This window comes from Marmota monax, unplaced genomic scaffold (assembly GCF_021218885.2).
Source record: "Marmota monax isolate L192 unplaced genomic scaffold, Marmota_monax_Labrador192_F-V1.1 WCK01_AAM20220418_F8-fsc00003, whole genome shotgun sequence".
In the NCBI taxonomy this organism is placed as follows: Eukaryota; Metazoa; Chordata; class Mammalia; order Rodentia; family Sciuridae; genus Marmota; species Marmota monax.
In genome coordinates, this window is record NW_026694084.1 from 13,357,946 (window position 1) to 13,377,172 (window position 19,227).

Genomic DNA, 19,227 nt, shown 5'->3' on the forward strand with positions numbered 1-19,227 from the left:
AGTACTAAAAGTCAATGAAGATCATTCAGGCGAAGTAATTTTATGTGTACCAGGGATTGAACCCAGGGCCACTTAACAGCTAACATACAGCAAGTGCTCAATAGATGTAAATCACTAATATTGTTGCAGTGGATTAGGAGTAGAGGTGAATACCTCACCCAGGTTTGCCTAGGATTTTTCAGATTTAGCATGCAACATACAGTCTCCCAGGACACTTCTCCATCCCAGAACATCAGGATGGTTGTTTTCCATAGCAGTGATAGTGTTTAGACACAGCTTGATGTAGATATTGGTGCTTCTACCAGCTATTTGATCTAAAGGACATTATTTAATCATTCCGTTGCACTGTCTTTGTCTGAAAAAATACATATGAGGACCGGGTAAGAAAAGACATGCTGAACAAAATGCCTGCACAAGGAGCATAAATAGGATCACCCTTATTCCTGCTTTAAAAATCTTCATTAGCTTCCTTCTGCCTACAGAATTATCACAGGAGGTTTTGCCTACTGCATAAAGGTCCTTGAGATCTCTCTCACATCTGCCCTCCCAGACATACATGCTTTTATGAACTGCATTTATAATACCTTCCTAGTACTTTCTACATATCAAGAAAAGTTCTGAAGATTTTATAAGGGTATAGAATACCAGAACTACTTACTATTTTGTGGATGCTCCACTTTCTTGTATACTGCTTGGTCTTTGCCCAGGCTCCCTCCAACAACTGTAAATTCTTCCTGTTTATCCTTTAAAATCTTGCCCAAATCCTTTAAAATAACCTCCTCTATGAAAACTCCTGGGACTCCACAGGACACGAGTTTCTCCCGTGCTGTTCATTGACCCACAGTTTACACATGCCTTAGTCCTTCCTACATGCTACTTTTCACATTATATTAAACTTTAAAAAGTATTTATCTATATCCTTAACTAAACAAGATTTGCTCATACTCCTAACACTGAGAACAGAACTGCACTTGTTGATTGGTGAAATGAATAGAATAGAAAGGTATTGGCTAATCAACTGATTTAATCTATTTTTCATATTATTCGTGGAAAATTAAAAAACTGATTTACTGTGTGAAACTTCACATGGCATCGAGGACTATAGAATGAAAATATTGAATAATGTAAAATAATTATTTGGCATGAAATAAGAGAATCGGTCCATGTCTGTTTTGATCTCTCAATTAAAATCAGAAGAGAATGGATGGTAAAAGTGAGACCACTAAGAACCCTTTTATCAAAAATGGCAGACTTGTTCTTCTTAACACCTGGAGACTTCCTGGGCCCGATCTATAGATGTATCTATTGACCTGGTGTAAAAGCAAAAAAAAAAAAACCTCATCAAATGATAAACCGCATATTTGGTTGGATATAGGGCATTATCATTTCAAATTGAACAATCTTATTTTCTCCTTTTATTATCCTTTGAAAACAGAAATAATTAATAGTGGTTATTCAGACTGATAACAATAGGGATAACATTTTTTGCTATATATACGTATATATACAATATAAAATAACGTTTTTCTTAGAGGACGTTCAGATAACTTTTTCATGGTTTATTCTTGCCAACCATTGAGGTAGTAGTTGAAAAATTAAGACTCTTAAATGAATCAAAATATGAATACTAATTAGTGTGCTAGAATTTTTATATTTTATCTGGTTTCCTGTCTCTTCTGATGTAACTTATAAAATATTTTTCCAGACTTCTTTTTATATTTATCCATCATGATTTACTTTGAAATTTTTTATTACTTAAAAATATTTTTGTAGTTGTTAGTTTTTGTAACATAACGGCTACTTCAAGAAATTGGTCAGTGTTTGTTTTTTTTATATATATATATATATATATATATATATATAGTTTTTAATATGACTTTGCAATTAATGGATCAATATATCATGTACTATCATGATATACTGAGGCAGATGAAATGGGTTTTCCAGGTTCCTGAGAGATTTGAAATCACCAGAGTAGGCAGAACTCCTCAAGTGAATACTCAATAATGCCAATTGGGGGAATTTGTGATAGCACGTAACTTGTAGGAAGCATTCCAGAATGGGCTGAGATCTCTTTAGCAGTATCATATCTGGATGAAAATTCAGTTCAAATATTACCTTGAGACCCTTGTATTGTACTCAGTGTTGTGGTTTCATGATATTTGATATACAGAACATGGGCTGGCAAATGATAAAAGTCGGAATGCCAGTTCACTGTGACTCATCGGGAAACACAGTGTTGCTAAGGCTTACTTATTTCCTCCCCGTTTAGTTCCTGCCATGTAAGTTTATCAATAGAGATTGAAAGATAAAGAATGTAGGTGCCAAACAGCCAAATATGCTGAACCCTTTGAGCTTCATATTTTAAATATACCCTGAATCTATTTTGTTAGAAGGATAACACTTCTCCCTGCTTCTGTGCCTCTCAGAGCAGGGATGTCATGCTTTAGTTGCTCTGCATTTGAATTTATTCACGTTCCTCTTTTATAGTCTTTCTGGAGACAATGTATGGGGAATCATTAGCATTATTATTATTTCCGTTACAGTCAGACTACCTATCTACACTTAGCAAAGGGGGTTATGTGGGTTTCATTATACATTCTGAGTAAGTCCCCACTCTAATATAAATGTTGCTCAGGATAGAGCTTTGAAATGGATCCTGATTCTTTAAATTCTTTCCTGTCTGTTTCAGGAAATAGTGAGATCCTGTTGATAGTAAAGTACAATGTGTCTAAAGTTCACTTCTAAACACTCTGCTCTTTGCAATGAAAGTCATCTGCATTCTCTTTATAATTCAAAGCCACAAGAGATCTGTCTAATCTTGGAGATCTGATCCAGTATCATTTAGGGGGGGAAAAAATCCTTGATAATAATTCTACCATTCCTATTAGTGAGAGCAGTAAAGCCTTACAGCTTCTGTCGTCTTAAACAGATACCACAAGACAGGGGAATAAGGACTTGGATTATGGTTTGGGAGATTTAGTTGTTTGTAAAAATAAAATGATTAGTACAATTATTCAAGTTTTTAATCAATGAAAGCAAATGGCATCTGTTTGTTATCATTCTTTCTACAGAAGACAAAGGCTCAGGTCCCAATGGTGCTGACAGCTGGTCCCAAGTGGCTGCTGGATGTGACTTGGCAAGGAGTGGAAGACAACAAAAACAACTGCATTGTGTACAGCAAAGGTAAATGCAGGATCATTTTCCTCTGTCTTTGGAAGTACTGAAACCTGAACCCTAAAAAGAGTACCAGAAGAGCTGGGATGGGTGTGCAAAGTATAATTTGATTCTCTCTTTTCCTTTTTCTTTTCTGAATCTCCCTAACCTGTATTTTCAATAAAACATTCTGGTTGTGTTTTTTTAATATATACAACATCAAGTGTCACACCTTTAATTACTTAGTGCCGTACACGTTTCTTTACTCCATATTGGAGTGGGTTTACTGATGCCCTTCCCTCACCGTTGGTTTTATAGACAGCCGGGTTTGATGAAACCCCAGATTTCTCTCTTAGCATTATCTATCAAAAAGTAAATTCCTTTTGAATTTCAGCAATTCATGTCAAGGTGCATGCTCCAGGAGGCACTGCATTCCAGACAGTTTCTGGAAGTCATGCATGATGAGAGGATAGCTGGAAATGAAACCTTTGCAATGAGTGAATTCTTCCCCATGGTGATTTCTGAAGGGCAGGAGGCAAACGGGCAAGAGGAGGCGGATGGCTTGCAGAGTGTTGCCTTTGATTTGCTCAGTGTGACATCAACCTTGACTAGGACACGTAGCTATATCCTGGCTACAAAAGAGCCGCAGCTGGGTGATGACACATCATGAGACTGATTCTCCATAGGACAGGACCATCATCATGTGTGTTGTGGTTTGGGGGGCTTTTTTTTTCCCCCACCTTTAAGTTATGGCCCTCGCTCTGTACTTTAACAGCAAAATCCCTAATCTCACTTCGTAAATATTGCAAAACCTTGTGCTTCTCATGTTTAATTTCTTTCAGCTTTCTTTTTTTAACCAAATAGACCTACTGAGATCAAAGATTTATTTGCACATTGAACCTAGAAACCACAAAAGCATACAAGGGAACAAGCAAATAAGCACCCCTATCAATATATTAACATATAAAACACTAATCATAACATCAAAGACTCTTAAAAACTTGCTAGAAACAATTACAACTTGTTCCTGTAATCATTACAATTTGTGCACTTATAAGAGGATTGCCTCTAAACTACCATAAGCCTTTGAAAGTTGAAACACCGGAAAGAGGGAATTTGCAAGCTAAAAAAAACAATCTGCACACCAGGATCTGATTATATTCCTTTTCCTTCTATAATTGCTGGTCCTATACCTACAATTTCCTAACCTGAAATACCTGTGGTATTCTGATAGGAGCTTTAAGCTAAAAGGGAAGTAAGATTTTCCCAGGATATGTCAATACAGTCTATCAAAGTGGAAGGGAATAGCATAGTGAATCAGTTTACCAATATCCACAACTAGGATACAAAAAGTACATTAGAATGTATGACTGTTAGGGACAGATTTCTGTTGTATGATATCTTTTCTACATTATGACAATATAGTATGAAGAAGTCATGACAATAGCTATTCCCTTGTTGTGATCCAAATCTATTGCCTTTTAAAATCAGGAATTCTTTCAGAAAACATAATTGTTATGTAATATAATTATAATCCCACATTCAGTGTAGTACTTTATCTTGAACATGTTTGTGTCTTTATATTCTGATTGACTATCCCTGAAGCCTTTTGTCAATAAATCATTTGGGGGTAATTTATAGATTCTTATTAATTAATCAATCAGTTAACTCACAAAGCATGCAGGGAGTTCACCTATACTAGTCTTTTATATTGATAATCGTCATTTATTAAGCATACCTGAAACATTCTGCTTTATGTTCCTAGACCAAATGGTGTATACTTGTCTCATTCCTCTTCTTTGCTTTGTGTTATTATCATTGGAAAAGAGAAGTAAAACAAAAATGTTAGTTATGATTGGCTTTCTTTCCCATCTACTGTCTACTTACTGAGAGCATGGATTCTGTTTTACTCAATTTCTACCTCTGGTCTGGCATGCTGCCTACACAAGAACAGCATGAAATAAATATTTATTGGTTGATGAGATAACCAAAGTGGTTGCCAGACACTATAATAGACACTTCATCTAATAGTGATGAACCATATTAATTGCTGACATCCAGTAGTTTGTTAACCTACAAAGGGTTATTTGACATTGTTCAACTTCCACGAACAGTTAGCATTGTAGTTTAGATACCAGAATTGCAATGGCTACTACATATGTATTATTTCCTTCAGTCCTCATTTAATATCTTGTATGAGATGATTCACATACTGCCCCATTTTTTAAAAGATGAATTAAATAATTAGCCGGGGAGATAATTTACCATGGTAAATGAGGTGATTATCAATGTACAAGACTAGTTAGTAAGTGTTGTCTTAAGGTCTGAGTTGTACATACTAGAGTATGTTCTCTGTGCATAGAACCTTAAAACAGCCAAGTGAGGTACATCCTTTTTCTCATTTTACACATGTGATGAGAGGTAGTATAACTGAGGTCATGGAGAGCTAATAATGGAGCCAAATTCAAATCTAGGACATGAAAACTCCAAGACCTGTGTTCTCTGAACTATGTGACTCTGCCTTTCTTTTTGCCACTGTTAAATGATGAATATATTCCCTCAAACAACTCAGGTCTTTATGCCTAAAAATTACAAAGAGTATGTATGAAGTATGATACTTTACAAAAGTATTTTGTGGAACCCTAAGATTCAAAAGATCCCCATGACCAAATATTGACTATCACGGTCCCTTTTGAAAATTCAGAATGCATGTTGGTGTTATTGCCTTAAGAAGTCTTATCATAAGCAGAAACTAAGTATTTGACCATATATTTCTATTTATCTTCCCAATGGACATTTCCACTGGCACTAGTGCTGCTCTCAATAACAGAATCCTGAAAATACTGACACAGACTATACTTTGATATCCTTTCTGAAGATAATCTGTAGTAGTCAGATGTTCCTTAGAGGGAGGGGACAGCCTACTCAGAGTGTATCCACAGTTCTGTGAATGCCATAATATCCTTGGATTGTCTTAGGGATCATCTGGGTCATGGAAAATAGGACCTCAGGAAACACTCCTTCCTTGACCAGGTCTCCAGAAGCCCTGGAATTTTCTGTCTCTGCAGGCTGCACATACAATATACCTCCTTGAAGCAAAAGTGTCTGAGGTATAGAAAGGTCTGACACTTTACATTTTAACAGTCTTTCATCAACTTGAACATCTGTAATGGGAGAGGCATTTTCATAATATATGTTATTACTTGAAACTACTTTGTTTTCAAATAATAGATATTCAGCTGAAATTGGCTTGGACCATAGTAAGTGTGTGTGTGTGTGTGTGTGTGTGTGTGTGTGTGTGTTGGGGGTAGAGGGATTCATTAGCTCCGATAACTGAAATTCGGGGGATATTCTGGACTCCAGGAATAGCTGAGTCCAGTTGCTCCAACTTTGCTCCCAGATAGTCTCTCTCTATTTTCTTTTTGTTCCCTTTTTTGTAGGCATTGTTCTCAGACTTGTTCTGTGGTTGTGGCAAGCTCCAGACTTACTCCAGTAGCACAGTAACTTTAGTAAAAAGAAAGTACTGTGGTTTTGATTGAGGCACCTGACATACGAGTCCTTAAATAATCACTATGACTCTCACTAAGCAGAACAAAGTCTTCCTTGGAGACTAAGAGTAGCATTAACTCCACATGAGCCACTGAGATGAGCAAGTAATTCCTTAAATGAAACCAAGGAGCTGCTGCCACAAACAAGTGGTTATTTGATGGCCTAAAATCCACATCACTGGATATAACACATCATTCCTAATGTCCTAGGTGTATTCACTGAGGATGGAAGATAAATTCCTCACACTATAACTGTGTTTCTTAATTTTTTTCTTGCTAAAAAATAGTACTTATTGAGCCCTATCCCAAAATCCTTATTATAGTTCTTGGCTGGTGAGAGCATATTAGTAACTATTTAAAAACAATATAAATTGCATTTGTGTAGCATTTCATACAAATGTCTTAACTGAGATTTTCTTATAGTATTTTCTATAGTATTTACACAAGCAAATGTGTAACTATTACCATTTAAGAGGCACAGTTGCTTCCTAAATTATTACCCAATGTAGACTAGTAGCAAAATTAAATATAACCATAAAGCTTTCATTTCCTAGGTGTCCATCAAATAATTATTACAAAATTATATTCTATCACTTAGAGTTATTTGACAGTCTGCTATCAACTAGTTTTATCAAAGTTTTTTTCTCTTTTTTAGTATAGTATTTGGCATTAGCATTTTAATCTGATGTATTTTTTTTCCTGCCTCAACTATCCCTAGTCATTTCAGAAAGCAATTAGGCCATGCAGACATTGAAGGACCAGACTTGTTAGGTCATCTGGTTTTTGCCATTATTCTTAACAGACTCCAGATAATTCTAATTCACTTATCTCCATTGGAAGCATACTAAAAAGCCCAGGCTGAGTTACGGAGAGCTGTGCTAGAGGAGAAGATGGGCAAGGGCCTGCCCACTCGCTCCTAAAAAATAGGTCTGGAGAGCATTGCCTGTCTACTCCTTTTCTTTACTCTATGCTCTTCTGTTCTTTATTTTCCAGGGTTTGCAAAGTATGGTGTTTTTTATGTATGAAAACAGATTAGAGTTTTATGTTTTTGAGTATCCAAAACTCAACCATTAGCATCTTCCACGCAGCTTTGTTAACCAAGTTCATTTCACTAATATCATTAGATCGTTTTTTCATTCGGTTGTCATTTCAAAGTAGCCACATTCTCCAGGTTTCCACATTAAGAGGATAAACACTGTCAATCAAAAGAATGAAAAAAAAAAAAAAAAAACTATCAGCCAGTCCTCTCTCCCAACCTTCACCACAGAAGATTTCCTTATTGTGTGAAGCACAGCATCCTTGTAAAAACCTGCCTACTATGTGTGACCTTGGAAGAATCCCCTACCCTCTCTATATAGGGGTTTTCTTAGCTGTGAAAACAAACAGCCATTGGCTACCTTGCAGAATTTTTTTGAAGAAGCACCTATATACATGCCTGCATATATTACCGTAAATAATATGATTACTTTACATTCAGCCAATTTTGTCCTTGTGATCACAAAACAATATGTGCTTAGAAAAAATGAAATAGGCCTCTACATTGACATTATGCAAGTGTGCAAGAAAACATGATTACTTGATGCCGGACTTCGACTGAAGAGTTCCATAGGTGTCACTCAAAGTCACTTTGAACCTACATGTATCTGCAACAATGTGTCACAGAATCAGAGGTCCAAAGCCAACGCTCAAGAAAATCACTAGTTACATGTTGTTTTTATTTTTAATGAAATCTTACATAAAATATTAGTGTAAAGATGACAATTATGATAATATTGATACTGATTATAACAGTTACCATTTATTGAACTTAATTCTATTTGGGGCACTCTTCTAATCACTTTCCATACATTTTTATTTACAATTACAACCAATTCATGATATTAGCATCACTATTTTCAGATGGAGAAACTGAGGCTTAGAATAAATAAATTCTAGGAATTCTAGGATATATAACTCATAGGTGATGAAGTTGGGATTCAGTCTTGAGCCTCTTCTATAATTCCCAGTTATGAAATCAGCAGAGTTTTGAAGATGCCATTAACCAGGTTATATGTTATTACTTTTCTTTGCAAATTTGCACACATGTTTCTGAGTGATTTTTTTCCCTCATTCTTTGGTTTGGCTTTAAAGAGAATGTCTTCAAGAACTAAAACAATAGTGATAGTGAAACTTTATGGTAATTATGTTTTTGCTTTTATAACCAAGAAATTTAAAATCATGTAGAAAACTGAACACTAATCTCAAAATCATTTTAAAACATCTTTGAAATTTTGATTTTACTTGTTCACACCAATTTAACTATGCAATTAATTAATTTAACCCCTCATTGATTGTCCTCTATGTTCAAGGCCCTATACTAGACAGTGTTGAAATAATGACAGAAATTCTAATATGATCTAGCTTGTGTGAGTAACTTTCTGCAGACTGTCTAAATTGATCAAGTTTTCAAAACAAAGATCTTTCATTTTAAGGACCTTTGCAAAACTCTGCATCATGCTCCACCTTAAAAGAGAATCTATTGTATGTTACTAGAATTTTGAAACAGCCTTGCCTAAAGTGGCAGCCAATTTTAAAAGTAGAATTCAAGTTAATGTTTCACTTTACCTAGAAAGTCTAATATTATATAAAAAAGGAATGAATTTAAAAGTAAAAAAAAAAACATGTTTATATTTTAAGCATATATTTAACTATTGAATAAATTCATAGAAAATATGTAACTATTGTCTAGTTTTACAGTGTTCTTAAAAAAGGGCTAGTGCCTGAACAAAATATTTAGCAGTGGGAATTATAAAATCATAAGACGATTAAGTTAGCTAGTCTCAGAATTCCAATATTGCTTTTTAAATGACTTCAGGATATAGGAGGTACTAAGGTTATTATCTGTTATCAGGAATACAGTGGAATTGTACAACTGGATAATAACCAAACAAACTGACACAATGTAAAATTACATTATCAGTGTGTTAAAACAAAATTGCGCCCTAAAGGAGTCCACATGCCAGCTCAGAGCTACAGTGTAATTATGCTTAACTCTGATAATTAAAATACAACGGAGATCAACAGAATCATTTTCATTAAGAAAATTATTAATGATGGTGGTATAACAGTAATTGATTGCAGAGCTCCACAGGATAACGCAATGCCGAAAACCCAACTTGTTTCGTGAGCATCTGAGTTTTTTTTTTCCTAGTTATGTTGTATTAGAATAAGAAATATATTTGGAGGAGTGAGCAATTTATTATGCCTGTTCTAGGAATCAGTGATTGTAGAAATGTCTGCTTTAGAAAAACCACAGTTTTGATTCAAATTGTTATTTCAAAAGGGCTGGTAAGGTCAAGACAAGTGACCCCACTAGTGACACCCTTATTGTCAATAGAACCGTCTGCTGGCAAATTGCAGAATGACACAACTCCAGCAAATATTGGGCCTTCCGTTATTTGCATTTCTTACTATGTATTTGCTGCTTTCATAGTTATGTTAATGATTACTGATGTCATTGCAACCTGGGTCTGGTTGTACTGAATAATTTAATGTACTTAGTCATTATTAATACATTCTATATGGTGTGATTTAAAAAACAACTGTTTTTGTATGAACATTCCTGTGAGTTGTCTAAAGAAGATATTGGTAAACAGCCTGCATGGTAATATCATTAATTACCTTAGTGGATTAGATGAGCTATCATGTCTTAGTGTAAAAATATCCTAAACCACCCTGGGTTCCGGCATGAATGGAGCTTCAGTCTCTTAGGGGTAAAAAACCCCGTCAGAACGTTGGTGAATGATAAGAACTAAGAATATATCAGTTTTATAAGTATAAAAATGAGAAATGAAGAGCAGGGTCTTTTGAGAGGTGAGTCACTATCACTCAGGGATGTTAGCTTGTCATTCAAAGAGATGCTAATCTTGAAAGCTACCCCCAAAAGTATCTTTGTCAGCTAAAATGAGGGACAATTCCTCAGAGTAAATTTTTTTCAGAGTAATATACTGTAAATAGTTTTTTTATACACCCTATTTCATGAAAGAGACTATTTTATTTTAATTCTATATGGGAAAAAAAGAAAAATGTGTGGTTTTGTGTCTCGTATGATTATAAGATAAAGTTGTATGCACAGAGAAACATGGTGGAAGGAAATAGCATAAAATTACTAAAGTACTTCTGTAAAGGTGCCAAGATTTGGGGAAATTTTTATATTCTTTTTGTGTTTATGGTAGGGGGAATCAATCCCATGGCCTTAAAAATTCAAGTATTTCCCACTGGGCAAACACCCTCAGCTCTGTATCCTTTTAACACAACTTTCTTCACTTTGATTATTTTCCTCATGCAATTTAAGAAAAATATTTACAAGGGAAAATTATGGCTTTGTCTTTACTCCAGATTTACTCTCCCTTTTATACAGCACAAACTAGGAAACAAAGAAATCTTTGCCTTACCTACAAAATTTGTTTCCTGATAATATAACACGTTTTCTTTAATATCTTTATGAATGTCCAATTTTTTTTCATTAAGATAATTTTCCAAATAAAATGCAAGTTATTGAGCACATGTCCTTTACACAATATGGCTAATTCTCATGTGGAATACAAATGCATATCCACACTCCCAGGCCTAAGGAGCTTATTGAAAGAGGTTTGTTGCTGAAGGGTGCATATGAGTGAGTTCAGCAGCATGTGGTGGAGGGAAGATTCACAGAGGATATGGAATTTGGGGTGGATATTGAAAATTCAGTATCAGTCTCAGATAGGAGGTGAAAGGATTTCAGGGGTTCAAATTGTGTGCCAACAAGCTCATAGTTTGTGATGCATACAATGTGATCATGAGAGCATCATAACAGTTAAGTAGGAGCAGAGGATTTTCAAATGAAATCAGGGAGGGACAGATCTCCAAAAGTTTCTTCCTTTCTATTTTTAAGTAATAGAATGGAACCCAGGGCCTTGCATATGCTAGGCAAGCCCTCCAGCACTGAGCCACAACCTCAGTCCTCAGACCATCTAGAGCTTCTAGAGCACGCACTTGAGTTCTCAGTCAAAAGATCTGCTCAGGGAGGCAGTGGACAGCCACCCACAGTTCTCCGGTACATGTGATGCAATTGAGATTTAAGTAAGATGATTGTGTCAAACCCTGGACTTATTATCTATATACTAATAAAAAAAAAAGCAAGCCTTATCTGTCGAGAAAATAATGTTGGTAGCTACACCCTTCTATATAATAATAATGAATCATCCTCCTTAGTCAAATCATTACCTAATCACACAATTTTTCAACACCAAGTGAACCTACATTCTACACCCCCAACCACCACCATTTTTTTTGTCTGTCAGTCCCTCCTGTTCCAGCTTATAGGTTCCTTATTTGGATCCCATGGGTTCATCATTCTGATCAGTCTCCTGCATCTCTTTACACTCTTCTCTTTCTAGCCTCTATCAGCCTGGCAATACCCTGTCCTGTTCGATCCAACTCTCCACTTGTGGCTCCACCCAAGAAGCAGAAGTTACACAAGTTACCATTTGTAACATATTCAAAATAGCATCTGATCCACAATGAGTTCCATGTACATATGCAGTCAAAATAAAGCAAACAAACCAACACCACTAACAAAACAAAAAACAAAAAACAAAAACAGTGCTGGCTACTTGTATCTTACATTTGAACACAAGCTGAATAGAAGTCTTCAGTGGATGCAGGCTGGCAGTACAGATTTATTTTTTCTATTCAAGGTGATAATTTTAGATTCCTGTCTCCAAATACATTAAGTCACCCAGTAGACAATGGAAGATGCTTCTTGATTCACAGAGAAAATGGAAACCTAGCATCACATAAAACCTTCCAATGACTTTCCATCAAAATTAGAGTATTAGTATTGATACAGTGCACAAAGCCAAATCTGGAGCATTACCTGTTTTTGTAAATAAAGTTTTTTTGGAACACAGTCACACCAATTCTTTTTTTTTTTTTTTTTTTTTTTACAATTGTCTATACCTACACTGTAACATCAGAGTTGAATATTTATAACAGAGCATCTAGCCTGCAAGACCTAAAATATTATTTGGCCCTCTACAGAAAAAGCTTGTCAGCCTCTGAATTAAAACTACAAAGTTTTAATTTACCTTGGCCCAAAGGCCCTACAGGATCTGCCCCTGGGTACCTCAGTGGGCTTCAGCTGCTCACTCCACCTACTCCAATCTACTCCAGTCCAATAGCCTGTCTCATAGTGTTTGCTTTATACTGCATCCCACATTGTTCCCTTTCTGACTTCATTCAGAACACTCCACCTAGATGTTGCTTTCCCAGATCTAACTAAATTGTCTGACATATTCTCAATATTCTCCCTCTATCACACTTTCTCCCGTGTTAGTCAACTGGGAATGCTGTAACAAAATAAAATGGACTGGGTGGCTTAAATAGCAAATACATCGAGGGTAGGAAGTCCAATATCAAAGTGCAGGCAGTTTCAGGGTCTAGTGAGGATCTTCTTGGTTTGTAGATAGCAACCTTTTGTTGTATGCTCACAAAGTGCATAAATGCATTCTACTTTCATGTATAACTAATGAAAACAAATTAAAAAAAATTTAAATGATGTGCAAATTTTCCTTCAAAAGAGGGAGAAAAAGAATGTGGTAGGCATTTTCCAAAAAAAAAAAAAAGAAGAAGAAGAAGAAGAAAAGAAAAGAGAGAGAGAAAGAAAGGTAACTTGTGTCTCTTCTGATAAGGACACTAATCACATCCTGAGTGCTCTTATCTCATGGTTTAATCACCTCCCAAAGATCTCACCTCCTCATACCATCACATTGGGAATTAGGGTTTCAACATATGAAATTGGGGAGAACTCAGATATTCAATCCATCATAGCTTCTCTCTCATTTATCTTCGTATTTGCATCTTATCATTTATTTAAAACAATTAATGTTAATCTCTCTTCCCTAAAATCAGTGTTCTTCTAGGAATTTCATCTGTTTTTTTTTAAATAGTGCATGGCATATAGTAAGTGCTCAATAGTTATTTTTTAATGAATGAGTATATAAATCAGTAGATTGCAACCTTTTCCTTAATATAGAAGGAAATTTAAGGTAGTTATTTAATGATATTCTCAACATTATCTCCTTGACTTTGTTCAACGTTTTAAGATGTCCTCAAACTACTCCTCAACTTTGTTATTGAATTTTTAACTATCATGTTTATTATTTATAAGAGGATTTTCTTGTTTATTATTTATAAGAGGCTTTTCTTGTTCTCTGTTCTTTTTTTTCAACATAGTGCTATCTTTATATAGATAATATTCTGTTTATCTACGAAGACAGGATTTGGAAGTCGTTTAAGAAATTTTGTTTTGCTCATGTCCTTTTTCTCCCCATTCTCACATTTAATGTTGAAGCTTTCTTGATGTATATAGATACCTGCTATAATTTCGGTGTGGCACTAAAAACTGAGTGCAAAAGCAGCATGAGTGGTCAAGGATCATCAACTGGTGGGTTTTGCATAGGACTATAGGATGACATCTGCTTGCTTCTTGTTGGCCTGCGGCTCTTCATGTACTTGGATTTCAGCTTTTTATGTTCTGCTGTCATTTATCACTCCATCCATTTGCTGGCTTCCAATACTTTGTTCACTTTCATTGCCTCGTCTGCCTTGTCTCTTTGCTTTATCATCTTTACTTCTTCTTTACTGATGTTTTAGTGGAAAAGGGTAGAAATAAGTGAACAACCAATAAAAAAAAGAACATGGAAAAAAATTAAAAAATAAATAAAATTTTGCTGCCAAAAAAAAAGAAAAGAAATAATTGATGCACCTCATTCACCATGTTTAATAGGAAGTCCTCTCTCCTGTTTTTCTATGAAAGCCCTGCAAAATTTCCTACACCCATTCCTTTGATTTCCTCAATTCCAATATCTTCTCTCCTATCCAACATCTGTCTTCACAACTCCATTGAAATGATTCTCTCAGATTTTTTGTGATCGACTGGTTGCCAATTTTTCATTTTGTTGGACTTGATCAAATCATCCTCGGTGACCAGTGATGTTTCTTCATTACTTTCCATCTTTTAAATATTGTCGTTCTCTAGTCTCCTTTCACTTACATCTTCCCTAGATTGGCTCATCTATTATTTTAAGTAGCCTGCATCTTGTATGTTCATTTCTCACTCATCCTCCACAGATGCTCTATGTTCCAACCATATACATTTATTTAAAGTCATGCCACTGTCCCTTAATTGATCATATTTGTCTTTGTACACCATGTTTTGTAACCTAAAAACCTTCTCATCACCTTCACCGTTGTTAACAGATACCATTCAAGACTTAGTTATTACCCTTTGAAACTCTTCCTGACTCTTCCCATGAGGGAGGAGCTCCACCCCAGGCTACACATTGTCTCAGGCTAAGGGTGAACACTTCAGAGGCAGTGACTCCATTTTTCACATCTATAACTCCACACACAGCACAGTGTATCCATCCATTCAATTTTGAATTATGATTTAAGAACTTCATCTGTTGATCATTCATCAGAGTCAACTCTGATATAACACTAGAAATTACCAGTGGAGAAGTCATTTGAAAATCCAGGTTCCACAATGCCCCATGTCTAGAAAAGTGTTCCATGCTTTACTGAGAATTTTATAATACTAGGGAACCTAGAAAAAGAGGCCTTCTTTGGAATGCTCCATATTGTTACAGCATAGATTATGCTGCATCTGTCAGCATGAGAGTATCTGCTATAGAATTGATGGGTATGCTACAGAACTACAATAACTAAAATCTACCCAGATGCAAAAGATGAGGCTAAACCATTACTTTTGTTTGACATTCGTGCCCAGTATCCATATCAAGACATTGGCTCACTATTACTGGACAGTTCTTTCTGGATCCCCATTAAAGTCAAACACTAACTATATCTGTTGTTCTCCATTCTTCACTGGGGGTAAGGTTGACCAGATGTCAAGTCTGAGATCTGAAATGGGAAGCTTTTTATTGTATTATTTATGTATAAGTCAATCCCATTTTTAAAGGATATTTTTTAACTTAAAAATTCATCTTATATGCCATGACATATAGTTGCACTTTAAAGAAGGTATGTTCTCATTAGTCTGTCTGAGGTCTGTGAACTGATGTTGCAAGCAAGAATATCCCACCCAAGAGGATGAAGCAGAAATACATTTAAGTATGAATAGCTAAGATCTTTCTATTTATGTAGTTCTATCTACCTTTCATTAAAATAAAATAAGAATACATTAAACCAGTTTTTCCTTTGGACATCTAGTATTTATATTCACTATTTGATCTCCATTGTTGATGAAGATTTTCCATAATGACTGCTTTCCAAATAGCTTTCAATAAGTGGAAATTTCAAAGACATAGGATGAAAACTTACCTTTTAAAGTTATTTATTAAATGTTTTCAAGGCATTTAAGATTGCATAATGAATTCAATCAACCAAGTCATGTATGATATTTCTGCTCCTCTCTCTCAAAAAAGATATAAAGTTAGTTTGTCTATAAAATAGTAAATAATAATTTGGAGTGTCTGAATGTTAGAACTAGTTTTAATATGCAAAGAAAGACTTAGATAAATTGTCAGCTATGTTACTATATTTTGAGTATGATTTTTAGATTAAAGTGCGGTGTTTTTTCAGTCAAACATTCTCACCAGTTAAATCTGGAATGGATTGATCTTAACTCTGTGTAAACAAATAAAGTGATCATGAAGGACATTTAAGACAAATAATAGTTTAGTTTTAGAGACTGTCCTTATAGTTTTGTATTTTGACTAGTACTATTGACAAGAAACATTTTTATCAGTAAGATGAAATAGGTATAAAATATAACTTAAGAAAATTAGCAAGTAACATTATTATATCTATGGTTTTTAATTTTTTGGCTTAAAAAAATTAAAAACCATAGATATACCAGGGCCTTACACATGCTAGGCAGGTGCTCTACCACTGAACTACATTCCCAACACTATGGCTTTAAATATATTTTCTAAGTTAACTATCTCAAGATACACTAAGCTAATCATGTATACAAACATGCAGAAATGAAACAGGATGATTAAAAAGCAAGCCATATGAAGCATTTGAGAATTGCATATACTTTAACTCATTGAAATTTTTAATTTCCACCATAGGCCAGGTAGGGAATCTGTATACTTTTCAAGATATGTTCAAATTATGGTTTACCTCAGATGACAGTAAGTATAGATCTAAATCATCTCCTTTCTTAAAAATTTGAGTAATGTCTTGCTGCTCCATATGTGGTCTGCCAAATACCAGTATGGCATCCCGCTTGTTAGAAACTCAAAACCACAGGCTCCATTCAGGCCTCCTAAATCTATGTCTGCATTTTAACAAGATCCCAGATGATTTGTGTATACTCTTAAGTTTAGGAAGACAAGGTCTAGTGATTACTGACATGATTCTAACAGAGGGGACACTGGGTGGGAAACAGTTAACTTTGCTATCTAGTGGTGTAATTGTCTAGCTTAGACTTATCAATTTATTTGGATGCTAGAAGCAAGTAACAAACCCAGCAAGAGCATAGGAATATCATAAAGGAGAAATAAGAACACTGAAGAGTTCTTCCTGTTTTGTCTATAAATAGGCAGCAGCTTGAGTGCTATCTTTTGGTACTTTTTTCTTTGTTTCTGTTCACTCTCCCTTATTCCCACAAATGGCATTATGGAAAAGAAAAGAAAAGCTGCTATATTCTATTTAACGGGAACATTTATTGCTGTTTTCCCTTTTCTCTCCAACACCTCTTAATTTATATGGCACATTCAATTGTCATGCTGTTTCTTTCATGGTAAAAATGTCACAGGTATATATGCCTTTAAATCAATTCACTGTTATTTTGCAAAACAAAAATGCCAAATAATTATTTAGGGGAAACACAGGCCCTTTGACCCCTGGAACTCTCAAGAGGCTAGCCTCTGTCATCCTTCCTGCAAAGCCAAAGGGGAAAAAAAGAGAAGGAAAAAAAACAAATTTGCTGAGCCACACATTTCAAATTGTCGACAACCCCATCCAGGAGAAAACAGAGGAAAATATATATGCTCTCTGTCCTGTCAAAAGGCTTTCGCCTTATCTTGAGAGACTGTCAGGGCAGGAACATCAGTGAATGGACAGGAGTCTATTAAATTAATAAGCTGTTGGATGGTGTCTGGAGAGTTATGATGCTCCATAAATCCAGTTTGATCATGGTGGACGAGGTTTAAATCTGCAGACTTCTAATACACATCCAGTTCTTGGATTGGATTTGAAGTTTTGTGCCGGAGACACAGAGATAGTCCTGCAGCATGTGAATTATCTTTTTTTTTCCCTATCCTTTTTTTTTTTTAACCTTACACTACTTACAAAAATGAAAGCACCTTAGGGATCCTAGCAAATGTTAGTGCTGGAACTGAAAGAACTGTTGTCAAGGTGAAACTGTGACCTAGAAGCCTAAAATCAAACCTTGGTCATTCTGTTCAAGCAGCCTCATCAGAACCAAGTGTAAAAGGTCTGTGTGGAAGGACAGATGCCTGGACTTATCTATAACCTATTTTATAGTGATGCCTGTCAAACTTCGCTTGTCTTTATTTATGACAGAAGGAAAACTAATGGTGTCAGATCTTCCCTATAGTAATAAAAAAAAACAAGAAATATTTTCTTCACCCCATTAAATAAAGTCCTCTGATACAGTCTTTACTATGATATAAGGTTTATGTGAGTTTTTAGCTTCCAACCATTTGAAGCTCAGAATCTGTGTTTTATTATGCAAATTCCCAAATAAACTATTACATTTAGGTTGACAATAACTTGTTTATATGATATAGATAAGTAAAACCCTAGAAATAAAATATGGAATTTGTTAAAAATCATAAAATTCTCCCTACTCAGTAGGTTTATTACATGATTGTCACATTCAAACCATGAGGAAATTATTAATTACATGTTTATCTCATCAACTTACAATTGTTGTTATAAAGTTAGACTTTAGAAGCTAACAAATGGCAAATCTCAAAGTGAACCCATCTCTACTTTTCATTCGTTCGTTTTTTCCCTGTTTCATTAATTCATTCCTTCATTTGTTCATGTGCTGTTTCTTGATCATATACTATGTTCCAGGCACTTTTATGGGCATTGGAGTGAACAAAACACATAATAATTTCTGCACTCATGAGCTAATATTTTTTAGTTAGGAAGCCAAAAATCAACTAATCTCAAATTAAAAATCAACTAATCTCAAGCCAAAAATAAACTAATATCAAATCCAAGTTTTACACATACACACACACACACAAACACACACACATAGGGGTCTCCCTGCCTCTTTTACATAGAACCAACTAGGGAGAAAGAGTACATGGAAGAGACTCATTTGGTTCTTAAAATGATCTGCTCTGTGGTTTCCTAATTATTCACCTTTCAAAATCATGTTTGCAGTGGATATTATTTTTTTTATTTTTTTCTCTATAACTTACTAGTAGAGTCCCAAGCATTAAAATCATGTCCTGTTACAGCAGTGTACTGCCCAATAGTAGTCAGAGACTGT

General features: G+C 35.1%; 1 protein-coding gene across 2 annotated transcripts in view; it reads left to right on the forward strand.

Annotated features, from left to right (window-relative positions):
• Positions 1 to 19,227, forward strand: part of Zfpm2 (zinc finger protein, FOG family member 2) — a 427,487-nt gene that overhangs the window by 276,450 nt on the left and 131,810 nt on the right. For both annotated transcript variants that reach the window (XM_046464949.2, XM_058585675.1), the window contains one exon: positions 3,075 to 3,186. In XM_046464949.2, the coding sequence (XP_046320905.1) occupies positions 3,075 to 3,186 (112 nt within the window). The remainder of the gene's footprint in view (positions 1 to 3,074; positions 3,187 to 19,227) is intronic.